The 20,444-nt window shown below is 37.0% G+C and overlaps 1 protein-coding gene across 7 annotated transcripts in view; it reads left to right on the forward strand.

The window, feature by feature from the left end:
- Positions 1-19,171, forward strand: part of Ppp4r3b (protein phosphatase 4 regulatory subunit 3B) — a 54,010-nt gene extending 34,839 nt beyond the window's left edge. For all 7 annotated transcript variants that reach the window (XM_038322619.1, XM_038322635.1, XM_038322673.1 and 4 more), the window contains 7 exons: positions 255-296; positions 997-1,155; positions 4,723-4,892; positions 6,717-6,856; positions 7,240-7,424; positions 9,294-9,496; positions 17,558-19,171. In XM_038322619.1, the coding sequence (XP_038178547.1) occupies positions 255-296; positions 997-1,155; positions 4,723-4,892; positions 6,717-6,856; positions 7,240-7,424; positions 9,294-9,496; positions 17,558-17,653 (995 nt within the window). In that variant the 3' untranslated portion in view covers positions 17,654-19,171. The remainder of the gene's footprint in view (positions 1-254; positions 297-996; positions 1,156-4,722; positions 4,893-6,716; positions 6,857-7,239; positions 7,425-9,293; positions 9,497-17,557) is intronic.
- The last annotated feature ends 1,273 nt before the right edge of the window (positions 19,172-20,444 follow it).

The following is a 20,444-nucleotide window of genomic DNA, read 5'->3' on the forward strand; positions in this document are numbered from 1 at the left end:
TCTGCCTACCTCTGCTTCCTGAGTGCTGGAATTAAAAGTGTGCACCACTATGCCCAGCTCACTACTATTATATTTTAATAGTCTCTTCACCTAATTTTGTAAAAGATATATGATATTTAACCAAAGAAAGCAGCTCAGTGGTTATTATGAAATTTAAAAGAAATTATGATTAAGGATGCTTGTATGTTGTGAAATATGAGGAAAATGTAAAATATTATTTACTGAAGTAGTTGATTTTAATTTTTCTTTTAAAGATCATTTGCTTGGATCTAACAAAACCAGTACAATTTGCCCTGGTAAGTTTAAATTCATATTTTATGAGTACAAATTGTGAGGTTTTTCTCACAATTTGTATGTATGTATATGTGTGTAGATGGCTGCTACTAAACATCTCCATGAAATTGTTTTTATTTGATCCTTGAATAGCAAAAAATAACGTTTTTCTTAAAGATGGCTTTTTAAAGATGTTAATTGGTATTGGGACTGCCGGGCAGCATAGTTGGTAGAGGAGCTTACATATTGGCTGTCTTCTGGTGCCCAGACCCCAGAGGTGGTAGGAGAAAGCCCATTCCTAAGACTGTCCTCTACAACCATACTAGCTCTCGCATGCACACGCACACAAACAAATTTAAAAGATATTTCATTGAGCCACTTCAGGTAAGAGCTTTGAGGCCTTTGTTCTCTGTTGTGCCATTTCTGAATTTGTTCCTATTTGCATTGATAGCATTAATTAAGAATACATTGCTAGGAAATTGTCAGTGTGACAGGGTTTAATATCACATTTGTGGATTTATATTGAGCTTTTCTTTGTTACTTCATTTTTTACACTAGAGCCTTAAAACCGGTAATGCTTTTAAATAGTCTATATTTATATCATAATGTATTTATATATGTACTTTTTAAAAATTATATAAAATGTACTTTTCGCTCTAAGACACAGAATGTATTTATTCTCTTTAGGTATATTTATTCTCACTAGATATCTTTCTTTCATAGATAATTATCAAACAGCACAGCTGCTTGCCTTAATTCTAGAGTTACTCACATTTTGTGTGGAACATCACACATACCACATAAAAAACTATATCATGAACAAGGACTTGCTAAGAAGAGTTTTGGTGTTGATGAATTCAAAGCACACTTTCTTGGCCTTGTGTAAGTAATAATGAGAATTTTGTTAAAAAAAATCATTTAAGGAATACTTTTTAGTAGAAGTAAAATGCCATTTGCCCATGCGAAGTCATCTGCTTATTAGTACTGTGTGTGATATTAATGAGATGGCCGAGAGAGCCGACTGCTTCTGCTTCGTATTCTGTAATCTGAGGACAAGAGCAAGAGTGGGAATCGTGCTTTCCCACATGCATATTGCTTACATTTAGGTTGAACTGAATTATCCTAGGTTTTGTTGGAATACAATCCAATGTGCAATAACAGCATTGCTTGATAGAACTTTTCTGGTATGTCGAGGCTTCTTCAAAATACCAAATTTTATGTGTGGGTGGGTGGGCACATGCAAATTCATTATGTAGCCAACGGTGGCCTGGATTTTTCTAATCCTTCCTTCACTGTTGAGTACTGGGATTACAGACAAGTGTTACATACAGTTTATGCATCACTAGGTATTAAACTGAGTGCCTTGTGAATGCCAGGAAACTATACCAACTGAGTGATAATTGCCAGCCTCGTTTGTTGCTCTTAATACCCCTATCCTCCTTTAGTTTTAGGTCCTTAATTTAGCCAGTGTTGGTGGGATTTAGTCGCTCATACCTATAATCCCAGCACTTGGGAAGGAGGATCAGGAATTTAGGATCATTCTTCAGTACGTAGCAATTCATAAGTTGGCCTGGGACATGAGACGTTGACTCAAAAGGACAAAACAAACAAGCAAAAACTTAACGTTAATAACCTGTGGCTCTTATTTTTTTCTATCCCTATACAAGTATACGTAAATGTATTCATACACAGATACAGGGGGCTTTCACCTTTTTGAAAATTAGATTGTGCTAGTACATTTCTCTGTCCTTCACTACTGCAAATTATGTGATCTTATTTTTTCTAATGATAGCTAAGTAACATTTCATAGTGTGATTTCCACAATTGATTTACCATCTAAAACATAGGTTATAGAATTGATTTTGCTTTTTCACGCATTCCCAACTACACTGTATATAATACAATAATCTTTAATATGCTAATGTGTTTCTGTAAGGTTCACAATAATAGAATTGTCAGACAAAATGTTTGTGTACTTTTTCATATATTCTTCAATTTTAACATCTACCTACCTACCAGATTACTTTCCCTCCCAAAAACTAAAGCCTTTAGCATTTTCCTAGTACCCTATTGTGTCACACTAATAGGTGGGAGGGAGGGAGGGAGGGAGGGAGGGAGGGAGGGAGGGAAGGAAGGAAGGAAGGAAGGAAGGAAGGAAGGAAGGAAGGAAGGAAGGAAGGAAGGAGAAAAACTTTCCCCAAAGCTAAAGCATTTGACATTATCCCAGCATCCTATAATGCTACATGGACAGGCGGGCTGATGGACAGATGAATGGATGGATAGAAAGGAAAAGATGGAGGGGACAGGGCCTTAATCTGAATTCCCAAGGTAGCTTAGGATGTATTGCATAGCTCTGGCTTATCTTGAACTCATGGCGGTCCTCCTATCTCTGCCTGATGCAGATATATTTTGAAATAGTCTTATGTAGCCCAACTGACCTCAAACTATATGGCTATGGATGATCCTTATACTTCTGCCTCCACCCACAAAATGTTGGAATATAGGTCTGAGAGTCATCATGTTCAGCCTAATTTGCATTTTCATATATTGTAAACTGAGCATTATTTTTTCATAGAGCCTTTTGTGTATTATAGTTTATGTTTTAGGAGAAGTTCCAGTCTTAAACTTGCCTTTTATTAATGTTTTCCATTTAACTTTTTTGAAAAACAATCTTTATTAGGGCTGAAAAATGGCTCAGTTGAGACTTGCAAGCATAAGGGCATGAATTTGATTCCCAGAACCCAAGTGCAGGGCTGGTAGTGTGCGCACATTTGTAATACCTGGGGGAGGGGGGCAGAGACAGACTCTCTAAGGCTGAGTTGGCTGGCTAGTCTGTACTAGTCAGTGGGCTTCGGGCCAGTGAGAAATCATGTCTCAAATATGCTGGATGACTCCTGAGGGTGTCCTCCAGATTCCCCATGCACACCTCACACACATAATGTACACATATTGTCACATACACATTTTTAAGTGCTTCATAAATTATTATAAATTCAGTTTACCTCTTTATTTCTGTGTCCTAAGATAATACAAATATTCTCTTCATTATTTTTCTCATTTGATTTTTATATTTGCTTATGTAGTATATCTGAAATGTATTTTAGAATGTGATATGAGGTAATAGTCTAGGTAGCTAGCCACCTATGCCAACACACTCATTAATAAATCACATTTTTCCATAGAATGAAAATGCCACTTCCGCTATGCAGTGAATTAACAAAACACTTAGACCTTATTTCTGTAATATCTATTACTTAATCTTATCAGATGAAATATTAAGTGTTGTTATATACTATTTTTGTGGAAGATTTAAATATCTGCCTTTTGAGTTTGCCATATTAACTTTCATATTTTTCCTGGTTATCTGTTAGACATCTATCCTTTAATGATAAAGTTGTATTTAATTCAAATCATTTGGAATTACATGTATTTTTATGCTAATTTTGAAAGGATTTATGTTCTCATGTTTGGTTTTCCATAAATAATCCCTTAGATTGTATATTATACCCATTAATGTCAGTATATCCTGATTGGATGAAATTCCAGTATATAAGTCTTTGTATGGTTTCAAGCTCTCCATCATTATAATAAAGCAGGAAATCCTGTTTTTTATATAATAAATTGTGAAATGCCAAGTTATATATAGTCCTTAGTTATTACTCTTGTTTTTTGTTAGCAAATGCAGTCTGATCTACCGTAGTTCGTACACAATTGACAAACAAGTAAATAATGTCATAATGTGAAAGCAGTATTAATTCACAAGTAAGTGTTCCAAGACAAGAGAAGCAAGAGTAGTTGATCTATATTCTTCATTGAAAACATTTTAAAAGTTTAGATCTGTTATGTTACTTATAGTCTCTTTGATTGTATATCAAGAAAATTAAAAGCAAACATCTGAAGAAAATTAAAAGCAAACATCTGCGTCCATACATTCCTACCTAGAAATATAATAGACTGTACCACTCCTACCCACTTCGCTGCCTGATTCTGTGCTTCTTATAATGCACCTACTATCTTCCTTTAAGTGTTGCTAGATTGGTATTATAGATACTGGATTTTTTTAATTGTTCTTTTCTTTTTAATTATCACTATTGTGTGTGTGCATGATGTTAGAAAATAAACTTATGGAGTCAGTTCTTTCCTTCTACTTTCCTGGTGGGTCTGGGTATTAAATTCTGTTCACCAAGCCCTCATCTACCCAACCAATCTTGTCATTCCTAAATTTTACTTTTGTTTTTGTTTGTTTCAAAGCCCAATTTTTTTTCAATGTACTATTTTACTTTTGGAAAGATTTAAACATTCAAAAATTTAAACATTGAAAACTTTAAACATTCAATTTCTTTCATGTACTGTTTTATTTTTTTGAAAAATTTAAACATTTATGTCAAATTAGCTATAAAATATTTTTGGTAAATTCATTATTCCCTTTTTACATTTTTTAAATATTAGGTGCACTTCGCTTTATGAGGCGGATAATTGGCCTTAAGGATGAATTTTATAATCGTTACATCACCAAAGGAAATCTTTTTGAACCAGTTATAAACGCCCTTTTGGATAATGGAACGCGGTACAATCTGTTAAATTCAGCTGTTATTGAATTGTTTGAATTTATAAGAGTGGTAAGTTTATATTAAAGATCTTTTAGTAATCATATAAAAACAAGTAATTGTATATAAAAGTGAAACTGTATGTAATCAAATTGAATTTTTTATTCCTATTTTCCTGAAATTATTATTCCATACTAGAGGTATGTTGCCATAGTCAGCATAATTCACCTCTTGTGTGTTTGAATCTGCTTCTATTAAACTGAAATCTTTAAGAAGTCACTCACTCTCTCTTCTTACCTGTACATGGGATATAGTTGAGTGGCAGTAGTTCCTCTGGGGTGGTTCACTTGGGGATCATGTATGGGTCCTTCTCTGTGATAGGTAGGCTCTACCACTGAGTCACTCCCCAAACCACTGTTGAAAACTGGGACACTGAAAAGTGAAAGTCAAGTCTTGTAACTCTATTTGCTCATTTTTTTTCAGTTCCATTTTTCTTGAGGAAATGTTTTTGGACCATGTGTGGCAAGTTGGACATTCTAATCAAGAAAGACATTCTTGTGATCTACTGTGAAACAGCAGTTTTCTATTATAGGAGTCATAATAAAAATGGATACAAAACTAATTTTTTCCTTAGTAGAATTTTATACAAGATGCTTAATAAGTAGGATGGAATTTTAAAATTTTAAGGATGAGAGCACTGGGAAGTTAAAATTAGTCCAGCTATCTTTTGTTACAGTTAAGGAAGCTGAGGCAGCAGAAATGACTCGTTAGTCTGTCAAAGCATCCGGACAGCTCAGAGCACATTGAGCAGCTGCAGCTGTGTCCTAGAACAACTGGAGAGAACAGTGCACACAGACCAGAGAGAAGCTGATTGCCATGGTCTGCCCAGTTTACCTCTTGTACATCTAGAAACTCATTTTCTGGTTTTGCTTATAACAAGTCAGATTCTAGTTACTTGCTGCTCCTATATGAAGACTGTTAGGCTCACTAAATGGTTTTTCTAAGAGTGACCACTTGCCAGGAGGATGATTTTGAGATGAAGAGGACAGAAGTGTAGTGTAGGGTTGGGAGACAAGCAGCACAGTCGATTGCCTCGGCTGCTGTCTGTTGTGCTGCCTTCCATGAGCTTTCTGTGGACTTAGAGCCCTTTTCCCTTTAGCATTTTGGTAAGACACTGATAAAATGAATGGGTTCACACCTCTCTTCCAAAGCCATTGTAGAGTTTACATTTTTTTTGAAGTGATAAGCTTAATACACTGAATCTTCAACCTTAACATGTCTTTGTTCCGTTTACAAAAGTTTATTGCCAAAATAGAAATTGTAGAGTTCCAGTTAAGTAGTTTATCCTATTTGTATATTCAATATAATCAAAGAAATCTGTGCTTATTATCTACTGTGATAATAAGATATTTTGATAGCAGTATTTATCTACATAGATATTACGATATTTTGACAGCAGTTAAATAGGAAATCATTAACATTTACTGAACATGTGGGTTTAACGTTTGTTTTCTGTTAAACTCTCAAGACCTAAATTTTGTCTTTGTAAAATGGGTATAACTTATTTCATAGGATTGTGAGAATTACACATGAAATTGTGACAGTGTTCTTTAAATTGTGAAGTACTGTATAAAGCACTAAGACATAAACTAAATTCATTGCTTTTCAAATGTTCCTTATAGCCCCCTAAAGGGCTCCAGTGAATTGCCTCTCCTTGTTCCAAGTTTTCTGTGGAGTCCTGTCCTGGCTCATGTATAAGGAATCTAGGACATTTGTTTTTAGAAGGTGATTTTGAAAAACCTTTTCTGATCAACTTTGGACATATAACATTTTTATTTTAATTTTTCTCAACAAGTATTATATTGTTTTGTAAATATAAATTTTGTGCCTATACAGGAAGATATCAAATCTCTTACTGCACATATAGTTGAAAACTTTTATAAAGCACTTGAGTCGATTGAATATGTTCAGACATTCAAAGGATTGAAGACAAAATATGAACAAGAAAAAGACAGACAAAATCAAAAACTGAACAGGTATTGTTTAAGTATATTAATATTTGTAGAAAGCAAAATTAAGTATGAAATTGTCCACAGTTTAGATTTTAACATGTAAAAGTTTTTACATTAGCATAACCTCTTCTTATAGGAGGGTCAGCCGTCCTTCCTGCCCCGTCCATTGTATGATAACTAGATACTATATATAGTAACTCAAGATGAGTTCTTAATTTAGTTTACAACATGCAAAAACAATTGAAGAGTTCTCTGGCTACATCTTACATGATGATTGAGATAATTTTGATGTACTATACATCATAACTTAAAAGTACATTAGTTCATCTTGGTTATTTATTCTTCCCAAACTTACCTGGCCATGAACTTGTAGTCATTGCTCAATATCTGTATTATATTTCTTACAGTGTACCATCTATATTGCGTAGCAACCGATTTCGCAGAGATGCAAAAGCTCTGGAAGATGATGAAGAAATGTGGTTTAATGAAGACGATGATGAAGAAGGAAAGGCAGTTGTGACACCAATTGAAAAATCTAAGACCGAAGATGATTTTCCAGATAGTTACGAAAAATTTATGGAGACTAAAAAAGGTACTAAGATCCTGAATTTTCATTTAGAATTGTCTCTCTTAGTAAACAGTCAGATAGCTTGAGTTTGATCCTTAGCACCATGTACACACACTCACCTACACACACACACAGCCATAATAATAATAAATATTACTTGATTGGGAAAATCTTGCCACGGTATGTAAAACAAGCACAAGAATTTTATGCTGAATCATACCCTTTTAAAGTTATCCACATTTTCCAAATTATTTTAGATGTTCATATTTAAAATGTTTTCCTTGAAAGATTATTTTTGATGCTATTCATTTGGGGTTTAAAATTTTTTCAGTTTATACTATTATTTTCTGGTCTAGAGCTCAGAGTTGCCGAGTCTTAGCTTCTCAAATGCTGTGATCGCTGTGTCACCACACCTGTCCTTGGTTAGCAGTTTGTTGTCTCTTCATACTTCTCTGAGCAGAGCAGTATTGGCTTTCTTTATGAAAATGAATTTCATTGAGGATTTTCATTATGGTTAAATTGTGTGAGTGCTGCTGTTATTAAGTAACTGAGACAATGACAGGAGATTCTGATATTTACAGCCTGAGCAAAGTAAGCTCAAAAAGGTAACTTTGCTCTTTAAAAGTTCAACTGTTGTTCAAGTTGCTTAAAGATGTAATAGGGGAAGCTGGGCATGATGGCACACACTCCTAATCCCAGCATTCTTGAACTGAGGCTGTAGAAGCACTGTGAACTCAGCCAGGCATAGGAAGACCCTGTCTCCAGAAAAAAACCAAAATAAATCCAGATAATGGTGGCAGCCTCTCCTAACCCCAACATTCAGGAGGATTAGAAGTTGAAGGTGATTCTCAGCTACAAAGCAAGTTTGAGACCAGCCTAAGGTACATTAGACACTGCCTCATGTGAGTGTGTGTGTGGGGGGGGGGGTGCAGTAAATTTTCCTACTTATATAGAACTGAGATATTGCTTGTGTCTTTCAAGAGACATAATCACTTTAATTTTATGTCCTAAAGATCACCGACCTTTGAATGTTTAATAGAAATTTAAATGTTGAAAGGCAAAATTTATCTCTTGGACATATTTTGAATGTGACATTTCTTCTTAGAAAACTTACTCAGTTTACTTAGTATATTTTCTTTCAGCTATTCTCCAGTCTGACTCATTTCCTATTCATAAGTACCCAAGGGGAACGAAGAGCTTATTGCTGTTCTAAAGAACATTGTTTTTTATTTATGTAATTGCTAGAACTTGAAGCCAGGGCCTTGAATGTGCTTGGATAGTGCTCTACCACTAAGCTATATATCCCCATCCTAGAATGAATACTTTTTATTTTTATTTGTTTTTAGCAAATTCTTTTTCCTTCAGTCAGTAGAGATATTGCCCTCAGTAATGTCAAGAGAAGCAGAAAAGCCATGCTTAAGTATTACATCCATTGTTGGGTGCATGCTGTTAGGAAATGTGTTGAGAGAATATTAAAGACTTGAAAGGGGTTTGAACACTTTGACTATTAAAGAAATAAGTGGACACTTATGCTATAGAAGAAATAAGTAAAGGAATTTGGAGTTTTTAGGGAGTAAGAGACTAGGATACTTAAAAGTTGTCTTGAGGCATTTGAACTGGTGACTTGAAGGGGTCAGGCACTGCAGAGTCAGTGAGTGGAGGACAGTAACAACACACTGCTAATAGCGTTCCAAGTAAACACTGAGATAAAGCAGTGCACCTTCTGCTGTAAGAAAGTTGGTTCTGCTCTTTGAGGTTCCTAAGATCCTGATCAACAAGAATATGTACATACCTTTACTTTTAGAAAGCAGAGGCAAATTTGTTATGTTGCCACTTTGACAAGTTCTGTGATTTAGCAGTATTTAATAAGGCTCAATTTTATTTTTGCTTTAGCAAAAGAAAGTGAAGACAAGGAAAACCTTCCCAAAAGGACGTCTTCTGGTGGCTTCAAATTTACTTTCTCCCATCCCCCCAGTACTGCTAATGGAACAAACAGTACAAACAATAAGTCTGTGGTGGCTCAGACAGCACCAGCAAGTTCTAATGGGTCTTCTTCCAAAACTGCAAACTTGGCTGCATCGGTGACAGCCACTAAGGTATGTGAGAGAAAGACTACACACAACTACTCTGTTTACTGAAGATGATTTAGATAAAAGTTTCAAAGAATGAAAAAGTTATATTGATCTCAGAACCTGACTTCCAACATTATTTGCAAACTCTTGAGGTTCACTTTGCATATCACAGAAATTTTAGGGTGAGCATTTTTTTTCCTTCTGTTGTTAGGACCTTTTCAGTCATTTTATTTATCTACAAGTCATAATATATGTGAGCATAGTCTCAGTCCCTCCCCAAGCACTAGTCCTATATTGTGGCGTTTAAGTTGGTTCCATTACCTCACTGGTCTATTACTGTTACACTTTAAAATATTTTGTTGGATAAATTATTAACAGAATGTCTTTATACACGTTGTTAAATTCCTCTTCAAAGGTCTATATTCATTTTGTTCCTATGAGCAATGTGAAAGTATACCTGGTACAGTGCAACATTAACAGCATGGTTAAAATTTTGAATCTTCACCAGTTGGATAAGGGTGTGTCTAAAATATCTCTTTCCCCTGTTATGTATCTACTAACAGTAGTAAGGTTAAATTTGCTCTTCTGTGTTTTGTCTGTTCATAGTGCCTTTTAAAATTGGTTCATATTTTCTTAATTTGAATTTTTTTCAGTTAAGAGTATTAGCCTTTTTATAATTTTTGTAACAAATACATATTTCTCATTGGTTTAATATTATAAACAGTTGATATTTGGAACTTCATTTGTGTACTTGCTTTTTAACTTTTACAGCTTTCATTATATGGAACCATCCTTTCCCCCCAGAAAAGGCGTGGTTAGCTTTAAGAAGTATAAATGCAGGACAGCTGCTGATCTAGGGGTAGATGAACAAGTATTAGGATATGTTAACAGTAAAAAATAAACAAGAGTCAATTTGAGTACTAACACTCTCTTAGACACCATGACCATGATAACTCTTATAAAAGAAGACATTTAATTGAGGTGGCTTCAGAGATTGAGATCGTTGTGACAGGGAGCATGGTGGCATACAAGCAGATGTGGTTCTGAAGTAGTTAGCTGAGATACCTGCCTACATCTTGCAGGCAACAGGGAGTCATCTGAGACACTGGGTGGTATCCTCCGCATAGGAAGCCTCAAAGCCTGCTCCCACAGTGGCTCACTTCTCCAACAAAGCCACACCTCCAAATAGAGCAACTCCCATTGAGTTACTCAAATGACCACAAACATTTAAAATTAAAAATGAGCACTCAGAAGGCAGGTGGATTTTTGAGTTCGAGGCCAGCCTGGTCTACAGAACGAGTTCCAGGATAGCCAGGGATACACAAAGAAACCCTGTCTCCAAAAAATAATAAATAAAAAATAAAAATGGCCAGCATGGTAGCAAACTCACTTAATCCCAGCACTCTAGAGAAAGGCAGAAGCACATAGTACATTCTGAGGTTTTGAGGCCAGCCTGGTCTACTTAGTGAGTTCCAAGCCAGGCAGAGATATGTAGGGAGACCATCTAAAAATAAATACCATATTGAAGACTGAACTAAAGAGGACACATCTTGTATTTTTTTTTCTTTTAAGTCTGAGTTTGTATTTAACAGAAACATGTAAACTCTTCTCAGTGTTAGATCTTCAGCACTGTTGTGAGGTAAGCTCTTGGCTAAAGCTCTCATACTTTATAGTAATGTCTTTGGTGAGATCCAAGCGTTTTCTTTTCTTTTTCGTTTTTTAAAACAGGGTTTCTCTGTGTAGCCCTGGCTATCCTGGCACTTGGCTCTATAGACCAGGCTGGCCTCAAATTCACAACAATCTTCCTGCCTCTCCCTCCCCGACTACTAGGAATAAAGACACGCTCCACCGTTGCCCAGCTTTTCCTTTGCTCTTATTCTCTGTAGCTCTTCTAGAGTAAATGCCGCCCGTCTGTCCATTTGTTACAGTGGGGTTTGTGCCTGTTGCTAGTTCTTTGAAGACTTCTCAGGTCCACATATATCGTCCTTGGAAATACCTCTATTGAAACCTCTTCTTGGTGTTCTCACCCAAATTGGTTTCTCTGCAGATAATTTCTTGAGGCTTCCTCAACCATTACCCTAAACCTCCAGATCTTCTCTCTCTCTTAGACTGTGTCTTTTCTAGAACCCAGGTATCTGTACTTTCTCTTGACTTAATGCTTCATTTTTTATGAAGTGTATCTGTTAGTTTCCTCAGCAAAGACTATCCTGAGAGATAAAATTGAGACCATGCAGGAATGAAAATGTTATGTTATTCTAGCCTTTTTTTTTTTTTTTTTTTGGTTTATTTAACTTTATGTACATTGGTGTGAAGGTGTCAGATCCTGTGGAACTGCATTTTCAGACAGTTGTGAGCTGCCATGTGGGTGCCGGGAATTGAACCCCGGTCCTCTGGAAGAGCAGTCAGTGCTCTTAACCGCTGAGCCATCTCTCCAGCCCTATTCTAGCCTTCTTGATTGCAGTAGAATACAGTGGAGAAGCAAATTGACAGCCTCTCAAAGCCAAAGCTTACTACTGTAAAGAAGTTCAAAGACCGTATTCCTCGGCTCTTTTGTGTGATTTTTATCTTTTTCCTAGAAACATTGTGGGTTTTATTGTTATATTCTGAAATTAAATATTCTTGAGTTTTAGAACATTTTCTGTTCCTTTTTTATTGGATAGCACTTTCTGGTTGATTAACAGAGCTATTAATTGGGCGGTACAAATGTACTTTTCACCTCATTGATGCTCTCATATCCCAAAATACATTTGTTCTATATCTTCTGGAGCAACAGATAAAAATAGTGATATTCTTAGAAAGCAAAAACTCTTATCGGTATAGTTTCACATCAAAAACTGATGCATAGACAGAAGTAAATTTAATTTGTTCTCAAACTTCTAACAAATTATGGCCATATTTCTAAATAGTAGTTGATTTTTCTTCACTAAAGGTTTTTAGTTTCAGCTTCAGTGTAAACTGCTACAGTTGAAGGCTGCAAAGATATCAGCTACTAGTAAATTTAAAAGATAGAATATGAAAAACACCCAATTTATATGGGAAAGAATGTTTACAGAATCAGAAGATTCTCTAAGGTGCACTCTAAGATTTCAGGGGAACCTAGCCTGGAATACCATTGCAAAATCCTGTCTCAAAACAGCAAAACCAGGTAGAGAAACTATTAGTGGCTGCTACAGAATAAGAAGGGAAACCCTGCATATTACGTTAGTAAGCTTTCCAAGTCCGAGTGTTTGAATTAAAGACTGCAGGTAGAATTTAAAAAGATGAAAAACTAACCCTATTGCTGAGAATTGCCACAGCAATGTTAACTTGACATACATCATTTCTGATCTGTGCATATGTCTGAATAAAATTTGCATTTATTACCTTATTTTAAAATGCAGATATTGAATAAAAATAGAAACAAATGATAATTTCTTAACATGCTAACACCAGAAGTTAGTTTTGTGCTTAGGAAATATTAGGAATATTCCCACTTAATCAGGAACAAGACAGGTTGTTGCTATCATTGCTATTATTTAGCCACGATTGTCAGATATTAGTGTATTTAGTGAAACAACCAAAACTACCACTGTAGAATTCCCTGTTATATGATAAAACGTCCTTGCAAGCTTCAAACTATGCTTGATTATAAGTTAGTCTGTTGCAGGGGAAAAAACATCTCTTCTACAGTTAGTATTTTATTTTGATCTTTTACTCCTTGTGTGCCTGGTGATTATTAGATTTTCTTTCTTATTAAAAAAAATAATTAGGCATGGTCGCACATGCCTGTAATCCCAGCAGTTGGGAGTCTGGCAACAGGGTTCTAGCATTGAGGCCAGTTTGTGCTATATAGTGAATTCTCATCTACATGACAAGCTGTTGTCTCAAAACAAGAAAACAAACCATAGAGACTAGGATTCCCTGTTTCTGCAGTGCAAGCTGTTTAGGGGATTGCCAGGCATGAGTCCTGAAGTTCTCAGGAATTGGGGCAGAAGTAGGGTAGGATGGGAGTCACTACAAAGGGGAAAGAATGGCAGGTTTCAAAAAAGGTGTGAGATAATTCAATAAGAAAAATTGTTTTCAGGACAGATAGCTCAGAGTCAATTCCTAGCACCCGTATGGCAACTCACAACTGACTGTAATGCAAATTCCAGGGTACCCAACAACCTCACACAGATAGGCATGCAGGTAAAACACAAAATAAAAATAAATCACTAGATGTGGTAGCTTATGCCTTTAATCCCAGCACTCGAGAGGCAAAGGCAGGCGGATCTCTGTGAATTTGAGGTCAAGCTAGTTTACAAAGCAAATTATAGGACAGCTGGGGCTGGCTGTTAAACAGAGAAACTCTGTCTCAAAATACCAAAAACAAATTTTTTTAGGAAAATTCTTTTCAACAAATATTACATATTGAATAACCTCATGCAAGAGATGTTGGATTCCTAACTCACTTAATATAAAACTTAAATGAGGGCTGGAGAGATGGCTCAGCGGTTAAGAGCACTGACTCTTCTTCCAGAGATCCTGAGTTCAATTCTTAGCAACCACATGGTGGCTCACAGCTATCTATAATGAGATCTGGTGCCCTCTTCTGGCAGAACACTATACATATTGAGTAAATAAATCTTTAAAAAAAAAACAACTTAAATGACCTAAACATAAATACAGAGCTCTCAGAAAACAGGAATGGATATCCATGAGGTTGTTATATATAGCACCCAGAGCATGAATGACAAAAGAATAAAAGATGGTGTGGATCAGAAATGACACTGGTACTGAGTAAAAGAAGATAGGCCACCACATGAATTCAAACCCTGTAACACGTTGAGCCCAGAGCATATCGCAGACTCTTACCAGTAATATCAAACCCCAAAGGACACACACAAACATTTCTCCAAAGAAAATAAATATACAATTAATCTAAATAAGCACGTGAGAGAAGGTTTGGCATAATTACTCAAATAAAAACAAAAGCATGGCAAAGAGCTGAAGAGCTGGCTCGTGAGTAAAGCACTCTCTGTGAAAGCATGGCCTTCAGAGTCCCAGGAGCCACAGAGGTGCCTTGTTATCAGCATTCCCACTGCAGTGGGAGGAGCCTTGTTATCCCAACATTCCCAACTGCAGTGGGAGGGGCCTTTGTTATCCCAGCATTCCCACTGCAGTGGGAGGAGCCTTGTTATCAGCATTCCCACTGCAGTGGGAGGAGCCTTGTTATCCCAACATTCCCACTGCAGTGGGAGGATCCTTTGTTATCCCAGCATTTCCACTGCAGTGGGAGGAGCCTTTGTTATTGGCATTCCCACTGCAGTGGGAGGAGGCATTAGATCCCCCAGAAGCTTGCAGGTCAGCTAGCATGGCATATGCAACAGCAGGCCACAGTCTCTGACTTAAACAAGGTAATGTGTGAAGATGAACACCCAAGGTTGTCCTCTGCTCCTCCTCCTCCACACTGCACAGGCAGAAATGCTTAGACACAAAAGGTTTTTTAAGTAACACAGTAAGAGCAGTTCACACCCACTAGGATGGGTATAATTTTCTTTAATGGACAAATGTTGACTAGGATACAGAAAAATTGCAATCCATATTCATTGATGAAGGAGGTAACATGAAGTAGCAGCTTTGGGACACAGCCTGGTAGGCCCAATTCATGCTTCCTCCCAAAGCTAAACTAATTAACTATATGACCCAGCAAGCAGTTCCATTCCTGCAGGAAAATTGAAACAAGTTGTTTGTAACGAGCATTCTGAAGCCTGAGGTAGGAAAATTGTAGGTTCAAGACCATCATAGAATACATAGAAATCTTATCTCAAAGAAACATTGAATATGTGTTGACTCTAAAATTAGTGGTGATTGATTGTTCATAGAATTATTTATAATGGAAAAAAGTGGAACAACACAAATGTCTGCCAGTTCATGAATTGAGCCAACAATGCTATTAGCCAGAAAGGGAACCAGAACAGTGCTGACATAGATTAGCAGTTCACACAGTGTATTGCTGAGAATAAATCTGTCAGGGGTTGGAGGTGGAATGGCAGTTAGTGGGTTAGGGCCAGTGCTGGGGAAGAAGGTCAGATGTTAAGAATTAGGAGGGACAGCTGTATAGCGTTGTGACACTAGGGACACTGAATTGTGCACTGCAGAGAGGTGGCTCCTACTGTGTGGATGTGAAGCAGTGATTTGCTTTAGTTGGAGGAGATGGCTTAGCTTAGCTCCTTCCCACTCAGTGCTGGGCCCCACCTGCTCGCACCGCCACCCTGGTTGGCCTCACCATGGTGTTCTTTTTTACAGCACAATTCATGTGTTCCTTCTGGGAAGTGTAGATTCTGTGTTCTGAGAGAAGGCTTAGGGTTATAGGGTTCTGGTGTGCGGAGTTAAACTTTTCCAGTTTTTACTCTTACTCTTGACCATAAGTGCCAGTCTTTTGGGAATTCATATTTCTTAAAATTTCATGGCAACAGGAAAGAGGATTTCCTGGCTTTCAAGAGACCGAGTCTGTCTTGACAGCTTCTCTCCTTGGTGCTTGCTCTGTTCCGGGTTTTAGGATAGAGTTTCATTTGTATTTCTTTATCCACTTGCACATATTTAGTTCTTTCTTCCTTCCAGTTACCTTGCCTCTGATTTCTCTTTTCTAAAGAAGATCTTTGACAACTTCCATCTGTTTTTCTTCTCATTTTCTTTGTAGACCTGCATGTTTTACATTTACTTTCATCTTAGGTAATTAAGGAGATAGTAGACACATTGTAAGACTCCAGGAGCTTTAGTCACTGTGAGCTGTCCTCCACAAATGGAGCAAATCATTGTGTCCTAACACTTAAGCCCTATGCCTCTTTCCAATTCAAACTTAGGATGGACGATTTAGCTAAGCAGGAATTTTCTAAATAATGCCTTCTTTAGTTCATAAACTGATAACTGCTTCTAGATGCTCAATCCTCTTCTGACTAATATTAGTGTTTCACTTATTCCTTCAGTGGTGCTTTCAGGTATTTATGTTTACATCTGGAGCCACTTATGAAGGACAAGTCAATTTGATGTGTTTAGCTTTGAGAGGTACAAAAGGTTTTAAGCTAAACAATGTTAGTAACCCCTTAACCATAGAGGATGCATAGTTCCATAGAATTGGTTCAAAATTAATGCAAGCCTGCGAACACCTGCAATTTTCTGCAGAGGGCCCAAACCTTTCATAAGATTTCTGAGAGAAGTCTGTTACTTATAAAAGCCCAAACCCTGAAATGTACTCATTCTTATTTTTAACCATTAGTTTTTCGAAACCATTTTTTGTTTGTTTGTTTTTGTTATCTGTCTTCAGCCATTTAAATTATTCTTTAAAAAAGTCAGTGGTGGGGGCTGGAGAGATGGCTCAGAGGTTAAGGACGCTGACTCTTCTTCCAGAGGTCCTGAGTTCAATTCCCAGCAACCACATGGTGGCTCACAACCATCTGTAATGAGATCTGGTACCCTCTTCTGGCATGCAGTCATACATGGAGGCAGCACACTGTATTGTATACATAATAAATAAAATCTTTTTTACAAAAGTCAGTAGTGGCGCACATCTTTAATCCCAGCATTCGGGAAGCAGAGACAAGCGGATATCTGAGTTCAAGGCCAGCATGATCTAGAGAGTGAGTTCCAGAACAGTCAGAGCTGTTTACACAGAGAAACCCTGTCTGGGGTGGGGTGGATTATTCCTTAAAAGTAAAATGAAAAAAAAAAAATGTATGATGAAATAAATGTATGTAAAAACTAAAGACTTTATATCTAACATGCTTTTTATCTTTTCCAGGTGTTGTTTGAAAAGGGGGGGGGGTCATTTTCTTTTTGATACTTTGTTAAAGTGAATTCTTAAGTTTCATGAAAAAAAAAAAACCACCAAGAAACAGCAGAAAAGCCGAGGGTGGTACTGCTGGCAGTTAGTATACAGTAAACTGTTGTAATTTAAGTAATTCCCCTCTTCTTTTCAAATGTTCTTAACATCACATATTCTATTTAGAAAATGACTTCTAATATCTTATGTACTGTATTGGTACCAGGCTGGTTTTTCATGCTAATTTGGGTTGTTTTTTTTTTTAAGGTTAAATACGTTAAAGCGTGTTCTTTATTCTTCTATAGGGGAGTTTGGTTGGCTTAGTGGACTATCCAGATGATGAAGAGGAAGATGAGGAAGAAGAATCGTCCCCCAGGAAAAGGCCTCGCCTTGGCTCATAGAATACTTGCCGGGGGACTCCCAACACATGGTTTTAACTAAAACGCTGTAGCTGCTCACTGAGCTCAAGTCTGAATGGGAAAGCTTTCTCATGGAACTTAACACACACGGAGTAGCAGAGACTCAGTTATCAGGTAGGAAAGTCTAGTGTAAGAAACCAGGCTCCCCGAGAACTTCATTGTTTCCTAGTGATTAAAGGGTTTGCCTTTTGAGCTGTCCAAAATAAGTGATTGTTGGAGCCTGGATCAAAGCTTCCCAGAGGGGGAAGTCTCAGGTTTGGGAGAAGAAGGGTTATTAATGCAGGGTTGCTTTAGGGGGTCCAACCTAGAGAACATTGTGAGACTTCAGTACCCAATAACATTGCTTGTATAATGGTGCTGGCCATGTTGTTGTTTTAATCAGTTGCCTCTTTTTAAAAGAAATTTTTATGTAAAACAAATTGAACTGTCTTTAGAAATGAAGTTACATTGTTGGGACCATTTCTTTAAATATTTCACAGAAGTGAAACAGCCTGTGGTGTTTGACAGGACATATATACATACCCTAGGTAACAGCACATACCAGTTTTTCTACACCAGAGACTTAGTACATAAAAAAACAAGCTGGGTTCCAAACGGATAGTTTTCTTAGTAGAAAGAACTTTTAAAGTCAGCACTTTGAGAGGTAATAGCAGCCAGGAATCACAACAGCAGTATTCTGAAATGGTCCTCCTCAAAACTCAGGAGTGGCTGGAAGAGGGTGTTCCCAGTACTCCCCCAGAATAGTCACTCCGCTTCCTCAGTACGGCTAGGTCTGGGTCTCCTCGCAGCTACTGACACATTTATAGAGACCAATAAAGAACGGTGCTGAACTAAGTGGCATTTACTATCCAGAAGCCATTTTCTCTAGAGGTTATATAGAAGTGTCAGAGTCACGCAGCATAGCACGGGAAACTTCCAGATGAGGGTGTCACACAAAAATTGCATTTTTAAGAGAATAAAAAGCACATTCCATGTACGTAAATGAATTTAAAATAACTGAGGCAAACTATTAAGAGCTTTTATTTTTTAGAACAGCAAGTTAATTGTAAATATTTTAATGTTAGTTTGCTCATCTGTGATCTGAGATCATTGCTGAGATAAGAAAAATGACCCCAAACTACAATTTAATGCATTGGGAAAAAAACAATTCTAAAACATAGTAATTCCAGCTGCAGTCTTTGGAACAGCTCTGTAGTGTGTTGTGGGTCCATTCTCCTGGAATAGCTTAAAAGCGGCTTCCTGTGGTGGAGATTTTAGAGTTAATTTTAATTTTGACTATTGTTTGGAAAAGATGGGCTGTCTGTGTAGATATAAAGTATAGTTTTTTCCATAAAACAGATGTTTATTTTGTATTAAAAATAGCACTGTACTTGTTTTACACCATTTGTATACATGTGGTGATACAATGTAAAATTCTGGGATTAAAACGTGACCCTGTAATTCCATGATTGAGGCTTGTGTTTGTTTTGTTGTAAATATAAGTAAACTATTTTTGAGATATGTCTAATTTCCGTTTTCTTTTAAGAGCTTATAAAATCCATAAAGACTTGTTATAAACCATTAGATCAGAAAGTCTTAAATGCAAGAGTCGACCATCAATATGGCTTACAGGAGATAAGCCTTGGTCAGTCCTAAGTGTCAGAGTACCACAGTGTGAAGCCATACACATCACCGAGGTGCACATACAGCTAACCTCCGCTCATGTCAGTCGAGCTGCAGCCCCTTCACCGAGCATCATTGAGCTACTGAATGAGTGGGCATTCTTCCAAGCAGTGTTGTCAAGCCTCTTCCATCTTAGCACTTAGACTGCTTAGAATCTAAGCAGCTCTGATGTATGTAACTGTTCTGTTCTTACTCTTATATAACGTAAGTGCAAGGTATTGTCTCTGAACCTTATAAAGACTTCTTTGATTTTCCTTTCTGAGGAACTTCAAATTTTTAAGTCACTAGTATGGGAAAGTGTTTCTTACAGCAGAAATGAATGTCTTCTTAAAAAATAAGGGGAACGGTTGTGTAATGCATATGCTCGCAAGATGAATGGATCCTTGGAAGGTACAACTAGGAAAATTCCACATTAACTGTTGTCGTGAGGACCCTGATGCAGGCTGAGGTGCTTATAGCATTATCTCCATCAGTTCAAGTCAGAGCACACATCTGTATGCCTTAGGTCCTACAAATATCTGTAAACATGTACCCAATAAAAAAGCTATTTTTAATAAAAAGTTATGTGAAACAGATTAATGTGTTTTTATCACTGGTTTTTCTGAAGGTTGGAGCTTAAATAACAATTTATTCATTTATTTATTTATTTAATTTATTATGTATGCGATATTCTGTGTATGCCTGCAGGCCAGAAGAGGGTGCCAGACCCCATTACAGATGGTTGTGAGCCACCATGTGGTTGCTGGGAATTGAACTCAGGACCTTTGGAAGAGCAGGCAATGCTCGTAACCTCTGAGCCATCTCTCCAGCCTTAAATAACAATTTTTGATTCAAGCAGGTTTGGTGAAATTTTAGAAAAACCCCGGTTGAGGCCAACTGCTGCCAAGTCTGTCTGATCCCCAAAACTGAACAGTATAAATTGGCCCCTGACCAACAGGCATAGTGGCATAGACATGCCAATAGACACACAAAATTTAAAAAAAAAATGTTGAGTTATTAGAAAAGGGTGCGTATAAAGTGTAACTGCAAGTTTCCGAACGCAGGATCCTTCTGATTAGCTTTAAGCAGATAGACTAGTATTTTCCCAGAGCTTTACAAAGACAACTGGTAA

This window comes from Arvicola amphibius, chromosome 1, assembly GCF_903992535.2.
Source record: "Arvicola amphibius chromosome 1, mArvAmp1.2, whole genome shotgun sequence".
Lineage (NCBI taxonomy): Eukaryota > Metazoa > Chordata > Mammalia > Rodentia > Cricetidae > Arvicola > Arvicola amphibius.